The sequence below is a fragment of the Megalobrama amblycephala genome, linkage group LG14 (genome assembly GCF_018812025.1).
Source record: "Megalobrama amblycephala isolate DHTTF-2021 linkage group LG14, ASM1881202v1, whole genome shotgun sequence".
NCBI lineage: Eukaryota > Metazoa > Chordata > Actinopteri > Cypriniformes > Xenocyprididae > Megalobrama > Megalobrama amblycephala.
In genome coordinates this window covers 43,260,659-43,268,728 of record NC_063057.1, presented here as the reverse complement: position 1 = coordinate 43,268,728, position 8,070 = coordinate 43,260,659, and the positions used below count along the sequence as shown (strand labels likewise).

The 8,070-nt window shown below is 40.9% G+C and overlaps 1 protein-coding gene across 1 annotated transcript; it reads right to left on the bottom strand.

Moving 5' to 3' along the window:
- Positions 1-2,976: 2,976 nt before the first annotated feature.
- On the bottom strand, positions 2,977-5,086 carry LOC125244504. The gene is made up of 3 exons (XM_048154576.1): positions 4,943-5,086; positions 4,453-4,536; positions 2,977-3,836 (listed from the first exon to the last, which is right to left on the bottom strand). The coding sequence occupies exons 1-3, from the start codon at positions 5,084-5,086 to the stop codon at positions 3,354-3,356; spliced, it is 711 nt and encodes a 236-aa protein (XP_048010533.1). The 3' UTR covers positions 2,977-3,353.
- Positions 5,087-8,070: the final 2,984 nt, after the last annotated feature.

Sequence of the window (8,070 nt, the reverse complement as noted above, 5' to 3'; positions counted from 1 at the left end):
TAAGCAGTTTTTCAAAGGTTACATTCAAACAAGACACTTGCAAATCTGTTATTTGTAATGAATAAAGATGCAACCCATAAAATAGTAACTAAAATGTCTGTCACAAGAATAACAAAATGTACAAATTATCTTTTTATACACAAATGTTATATTGTTGCAGTGTACTGATGAAATATTATGTTATATTAAAGTAAAACTCAAAAAGCAATCACTTGCCAATTTGTTTTTATTTTAAAATCATGCCAACAGAACAGCAATGAATTAGCCTGACTTCGTCATACTCATATTCTAGGCAGAATGTGAGTCTGATACTGCTCCATTGCACTTGAATTATGGGGCGTGTCTTAACCGAACCAGTAAAAAAAAAAAAACTCTGCACTCAATTGGATAGACCTACAACCAATCAGAGCAACGCAGTAAGTGATGTATGTTGAACTTGTACTTAAACTTTTGCCGAATCCCATTGGAAGGACGGCAAACACATCTTTCCCATCGACAAATGCCTTGATTCGTCTTTTAAAATTAATGCGCTGTCGATTTCTTTTATTACAGACGTGATAGCGGAATCTAAACATCTTACTTCTCCAGCTGCAGTCATCATTGGTGAAAACCAATTCAACCCAAGTGCTCTTTGATGACGTGGGTGGTTACGTAACCGCAGATAGCCTGTCCATCATCGATTAAAGCCCGCCCTGGCAATTTGATTGGCTCGGCCTTCTGGGAGCCGAGCATAATTACTCCACAATGGATCGAGTCCAGACCGAACTTCCCGTCCAAAAAATGTTGTGGGCGGGGTTCGGGCTGGCACCCAGGCTAGCAATGAATACTAAATTAAATAAAATAAAATAAAAAAATGAAATCAAATTAAAAAGTGCATAAAATGTTAAATAAGTTTTCAAAAACAATAAATAAAAAGTTAAATGACATTAAAAAAAATTGACATTTAAAATTTAAATAAGTTACATAATACTCAACACAAGTATTACCAATGTTAGCCCTGTTACATATATATATATATATATATATATATATATATATATATATATATAGATATAGATATAGATATAGAGAGAGAGAGGGGATATGGAAATAGTCCTCCACATTTCCTCTAACCACACCTCTTTGGTAACAGTCTCAGTCTGTGGGCAGTACACCCTGCCTCTGTACTGGCTATGTCCTGTTGCACTAGTTTTAAATTGCACACACTTTTTACAGGAGTTCGCCTCTACAGTTCTGCTGTAGGGTCTTTTGGGCACAACTCCTAGATTGGCAGCTGGTACAGCAGGCTGTGAGCTGATGCCCTGTACAGCTGTTGGCTGTAACATTGGTTGCATGATTGGCATGACCGTCGGGATTCCCTGGACCATCAGCATTCCCTGGACCATCAGTATTCCCTGGAACATTGGCACACCCTGGAAACCTGCAGGTATAAGCAGATTTGGTACCATCTGCAGTGACGCTCCAGGTGCTGATGGTGTAACCAACATCTGGCTCTGCACTGGTGCCTTGGGTCTGAGAGGGGGTCGTCCAACAGAAATCTGCCTCTGCTTTGCCTGACCTGCTGTGCTCTCTGGTAGCTTGTACTGGTGCTGGTCCCCTGGTTGTTCTGGCTCAATGAGTAGGCGTTTGGCAACCTGGAGAGGCTCCTGAGCTTCGGGGAGGGGTTGAGGCAACTGAATGCCCTGAAGCAGCACAGACAGCTCCTGCTTTTTCTGTCTTTTATTATGCCAATTAATCAGGGTGTTCTGGTTCACCTTCACCAGCTGCAGTGTTGTTCCTCCCATCACCAAGCCATTACCAAGAACAAGCTGCCTAATCCTTCGATAGTCTTGCAGGATCATAGACCATCTCGAGAGGGTTCCCTTGCCCCTTTTTTGGGGGGCTTGGGTGGATAGAGCAAAGCCTGATGAAGATTGTCTCCACCAGACGGCAACAGTCAGGCCACTGAGCAGGTGAACTGCTTGCACCCAGCACACATCTGGTGGTGCTCTCTACTCCAGGGTGAGTGGGCCTCTTTGGTACCCTGAAGCGTACACTCAGCAGTCTCCTCTGGTATCGAGATGCGTAGACCACACGTTGTTTGTCCCATTCATCCAGGTTCTGCCAAAGCCAATAATGGTGTTGGCTTCCTGATTGGTCAGGCTGAGAGCTGTGTGGCTCCATCAGATATTCCGCCAGCCTGTCCACATGTTGGAATCCTGGCACATTTTGGTAGTCAACAACCTGTTTAAAAACACAAACACATAATAAAATAATTACATCATATCTGTTTGATGCATAATTCCATAATTAATTGTTATTTTCCTGTTTATCACTGTAAAGCTGCTTTGACACATCTGTATAGTACAAAGAACTGAGAGGTGAAAAAAAGTACATTTCTATATATTTCTATTTTTGCGCACTAATTTTGTACTTAATATACTAAAAAATCTTCTTTAGTACTAATTGAGATCATCTTAAGAACATCTAAGTGTACTCACTGTGCTATTTTGAGACACCATGAAATATGAACTAAAATGTGCTTTTAATATACTATCTCTGTATTTTAAAAATGTATTTAGATACCTCTTATAGTGCATTTGAACCCATAGTGTACTACAAGAGGTTTTCAGTGGCTTTTCAGCTTGGTCTCGCCCACCTCAGTGCAGCAGCCACAGTCCACGTACAAAACAGCACGTGGATCCACGCCAGCCTGCTGGTACCTTTTCACCAAACCATCTACCATCATGTCCAGTCCTGTTCCCTCCTGGGCTGTCAGCACACTTATGAGCACCTGACCAAACTCATTGCCAACAGAGGTAAGCCAGAGTCCCGTTCCCCTTGCCGTCCCAGCCAGCTTCTTAGTGATCTGTAGTGGATGACAGGAAGCATGCAGTGTAATGAAACATCACACCATGTAGAGTATGATACTCATGCTCTGAAAGTAATATAATAGCAAACAGCATAAATTAACAAAAATCCACTGCTAACCTTTTTAGTGGAATCCATCTTTAAGACTGATCCATACGTAGATGTTATCTTTGCATGGATTTCATCCAGCCTTGTCAGGATGTCTTGGCTGTATACTGTGAGCAGCCACTTGCAGCTTGGCACCACTGTAGGCTCTGGGGGTTCCTGGAATTTTATTGGCAACACCCCGGGTCGATTGAGGAAGTCCACACATTGGGTGGTGTACCGGGCCTGATGCTGCAGCCACTCCTCACTGTGGTTCTCACGCAGTTGTTTGATGACCCATGTGGGACTGTTGCCTAGTCCACGCTTACGCAGGAACCGAATGACCCGCATATCACAGGCATACCTTAGGAAAAGAAATTTGATTTGGGCTATCAACTGGATGTGGAATGAAAGTGTACTTACTTCCGCGTGAGGATGACCCGATGGCCCAGATCCAGCTGTTGCAGGACAGTCTGATTCCAGAACACATGCGAGGCTTTACACTTGATACAGATGAGGGTTTCTGTGACCATGTTGTACATCCTATCGATGTCTAAAACCTGCCGTGCCCTTTTGTGCAGACCGCCTCCTGTCAGTTGATGCAGTCCGCAGGCGGGATTGGGACAGAGAACCTTGACCATCCACAGCTTGTATGGCATCCACAGCAAAAGCGCATGACAAAAAAATCTGTCTGGAGCTGGAGCCTGATTGTATGTGGGTGCTGGCTGTGGTGGGTAATCCCAGAGCTGTAGGACGTCAAGAAGCTTTGGTTTTCCCTTGGGCCCCATTTTAAAAAGCCTGCTGGCAATCCACTTGTGATCCTCTGGTGGCAAGGTCTCTGACCACAAACGATGAAGTCGAACTGCAGATGAAGCTTGCAATAATGCCCCCGAAGGAGCAGTCTGTGAAGGAAAAAGACAAAACATTTAGTCTAGCAAGGTCATTTGTTTAATAAGAGCTTTATTTCTCCAAGACTACCCTCACATAAAATTATTATGGTAATTATGGGTTTCACCTAAATACCGTTGGTATAACAGTGATTATTGCTACAATAAAACTGGTAACTTTGTATTAACCACTACTGTCATCCAAAAAGGAATGAAATGACATAAATATTCTTAAAGCCAGTGTAATATATAAAACATCAACAGCATGACATAAATGTTCTCTTCTGTCATTTTACTAACAATATCTCTTTATTTTTAAATATTTTAAATATATGATTGTTCACAACCATTAATTGTTTACAATTCTTTAAATATAATATCAAGTTGATGCTTAGAGGAGCCAAGCACTGACATGACTTTACTTTGTTGTTGTTTTTCAGCTTGAAAGTGTTTTAGGAAGCTACTGGTTATCACATTCAAAATGTCAGGGAAATAGGATAAAATTGATACATTTTTTCCATTTTTAGAAATGTGTCAGCTGCTAGCGCTATTTTGTGTGACTAGTGAGTTGTGGCAGTTAATATGCAAATTCAATTACCTTTTTAGACCAACAGAATTTGAAATTACTTACAGAGACAATACTGCAAGACTCTGCAGGACTTGTCACATCTGCAGTGGTTCTGGGGACAGAGGCTGGAACTCCAGGGTCTTGTGTCTGTACAATCATGCAGTGAAATATAATAATGTAATAATGTTATATATATATATATATATATATATATATATATATATATATATATATATATATACACACATACACCCACACACATATATACCGTGCAGAATTATTAGGTGTAACGCCACGCCAGCAGAGGGAGCCCTCTCCCGAGTACTGACTGTATGCCGCTCCCTCTGCTTCACTGGTTACTTCCTGTTTGGTGGACATTTAAGCATGGCCATGCTCTTTGTACTTTGCGAAGTATTGCCAGCCTGTCTGCCTTACCGAGCGTTTTCCCATTGCCATTGTCTTGCCTTATTCTGTATGATCATTGCCTGTTTCTCCTGTTTTCTGCCTTGACATAGAGCTGATTCTCTAACAGTCTGGTGAGTACAGTTCTGACATGACCCTTGTGTTCTTCCTCAGACTTGGAATAAATCAAGATGTCGTCTATGTAGGCCACAACATATTTGTTCAAGATGTCTCTGAAAATCTCGTTAATGAAGGATTGGAAGACCGCAGGTGCATTGGCTAGCCCATACGGCATGACCTGGTATTCATAGTGCCCCCTAGTGGTCAAAAATGCAGTCTTCCACTCATCACCTTCTTTGATCCTAATGAGGTTATAAGCACTTAGGGCTGGGCGATATATCGCATGCGATTCTCACACGCATTTCGTCAGTAAAGCCGGTTCCCTGATTACCTCTAAATTGCCATCACCTGCTTTAAAATGGAGCGCCTTTTAATAGACAGAGCCGTAGTTCACTGATAAGCCACGCAAAATCGGGTTCATTATCGAAGTCGATTCATCTTCGATACTACTACTTCGATACGATACTTCGATACGTAACAGAAATATTGTCAACACTGACTGGCTGCTGTCAGTGAAGTTTCTCCAGGCTTTGAGTGGACAGACTGCGTTTCGGTGGCCTGCGTTACCGCAGTAGAAACATAGATTCTGAATTAATCATCTTGATCTCTCATCAGTAGACAATCTCATGACTCCTAGCTGCATGGGCTCAGGACTGGCATGATCATTGACGTGGCTTGAGTTGGAAATCTGTATAGCTTGCGGGGTATGCATGAGTCTCGTTGACTTGCCTTGAGGACAATGAGAACGCATGAGATTGTCAATCTTGATGGCTAATGTGACATACTCAGAAAAGGAGTGATCCTCACCCTTACATGCAAACTCTGCCTGTAACTCCATATTCAAACTGCGACGAAACATGGCTTTGAGTGACACATCGTTCCAACCACTCTGAGCAGCGAGCGTTCTGAACTCAATAGCATATTCAGCAGCGGAACTGTGGCCCTGAGTTAGCTGCATTAAACGAGTGGAAACATCCTTGCCCCCTGCTGGGTATTCAAACACATCTCTAAATTGTTTTACAAAATAAGGATGGGATGTTTGGAACAAGCGATCAGTTTCCCAAACTGCAGCGGCCCACTCGATCGCTTTGCCCGTTAGCAACGGCATGAGGAATGCACACTTCTCTTCAAAGTCACTTCCTTGATGCATAAAAAAGATTTCTACTTGGTGTATGAAACCTTTACATTGCTCAGCAGAACCATTAAACTTGTCAGGTAATGCAAAGCTTACCTTTCTGGGCATAGATGGTGGTAGTGATCGCAAATACTGAGTGAGGTAGTCATTAGCCACTTGTGCTTTAGCCAGTTGATCACAGTATTCTTTGAGAACGTCGCTCTGATAAGCGAACGCGACCTGTAGATTCGTAACATCTGCTGGATTCTTCGGTGGCAAAGTATTATGTAAGGACACTGAGGCGGCATTAGAATCCATATGCAGTGTTTAATGATATCCACAGCAAACAAATCCAAAACAGCAGGCAATAATCATAAACGTAAAGCAGGCAGAGGTACATACACAGTAAGGCAGTCCAATCCAGGCAACAGAACAGTGGGCAATCCAAAAGACAGAAAACAGGAGAAACAGGCAATGATCATACACAATAAGGCAAGACAATGACAATGGGAAACCGCTCGATAAGGCAGACAGGCTGGCAATACTTTGCAAAGTACAAAGCCATGCTTAAATGTCCACCAAACAGGAAGTAACCAGTGAAGCAGAGGGAGCGGCATACAGTCAGTACTCGGGAGAGGGCTCCCTCTGCTGGCGTGGCGTTACATTAGGCAAGTTGATTTTCTGATCATATTTTTTTTCCAAGCACATTTTACTAATTCCAATCCACATCAATCTTAATAACTACTATTAATATTGTTTTTAATAATTTATAAGTGATATACAATTGTTCATGAAGAATTTATCTTCCAAAATCTGGCAGTAAGGTGTGGGAGTTCACTTTTAGTCCATCTCTTATCCTGAAATGTCCGTCTTGCAGAGATGGACTAAAAATGATCTTCCAAAACTTACTGCCAGATTCTGGAAGATAAATTCTTCAAATAGTGGTACAAGAGGATGTGGTGCTGGTCCTTCGGGAGTCACTCTCATGCTGTATGTCTATAAGGCCTATAAAAACCCAGTCTTCATGTATTTTACACTTCAGCTTGTGATTCTTATTAAGAGCGGGTCATTTTTTAGGATTCTTAAGTCTCTGAGATCCTGACACCTTGCACTTCTGGAGACTCCAGGTAGGTTGCAGTTCTGGAAAATGGTGGCACTGGAGACTAAAGGGTTCCTGATGGTTTCGCACTTAATTCTTCACCTTAATTCGTAATTATTTTGCAGTTAACATGTGTCTTTTCTTTTCCACCTGTTTTTGTATGACCCCGCTGACCCAATGAGCATTTTGCTGTCCCTTGGTCATGCTTTAACTTTGCAATTTCTAGATTTGCATTAGTATTGCATCCTTCTCATGAGCATTTAATCATTTTTGAGTTAAATCTCTTTTTTGGCTCATTTTGCCTGTAAAGGAAAACCTGCCTAATAATTCTGCACACCTGAATATAAGGCGTTTTTCATTTCCAGCCTTCATGAACAATTATATATCACTTATAAATGATTAAAAACAATATTAATAGTAGTTATTAAGATTGATGTGGATTGGAATTGGTAAAATGTGATTGGAAAAAAATATGATCAGAAAATCAACATGCCTAATAATTCTGCACACAGTGTATAACAAGAGAAACAGTCAAACATAACTGTCCAATAATTTTAACTCATCCTAGATTAAATTACAGTATTGTTCAAAAGTCTGGGGGCAGTAAGATTTTTTTATTTTGAAAGAAGATTAAAATACAGTCAAAAGCAGGAATATTGGGAAATAATATTGCAATTTTAAAATCGCTGCTTATTTGAATCTGTTTTCAAATGCATTTAATACATCATTGCTGAATAGAAGTGTCAATTTCTTTTTAAAAGAAAAAACTGACCCCACCAACCTTTGAGCAGTAGTGTATATACAATATGTTTAATTAAAACATTATATATTACTGTATAGTATTGCTCTTACTTCATTATGGTAAGATTTCCTGGAATATGTTTCTAAAAAGTTCACAGTAGTGGAATGTGTCTACATAGAATGCAATGTGGATTGTGCCAGTATA

Excerpts from the sequence above, each read along its gene's own strand:
- LOC125244504 (XM_048154576.1), bottom strand. The coding sequence starts at position 5,086 with ATGCCGTATGGGCTAGCCAATGCACCTGCGGTCTTCCAATCCTTCATT. Across the intron at positions 4,537-4,942 it reads AGGAAGAACACAAGGGTCAT|ACACAAGACCCTGGAGTTCC; the intron begins GTCAGAACTGTA and ends ATGATTGTACAG. Across the intron at positions 3,837-4,452 it reads AGTCTTGCAGTATTGTCTCT|ACTGCTCCTTCGGGGGCATT; the intron begins GTAAGTAATTTC and ends TTTCCTTCACAG.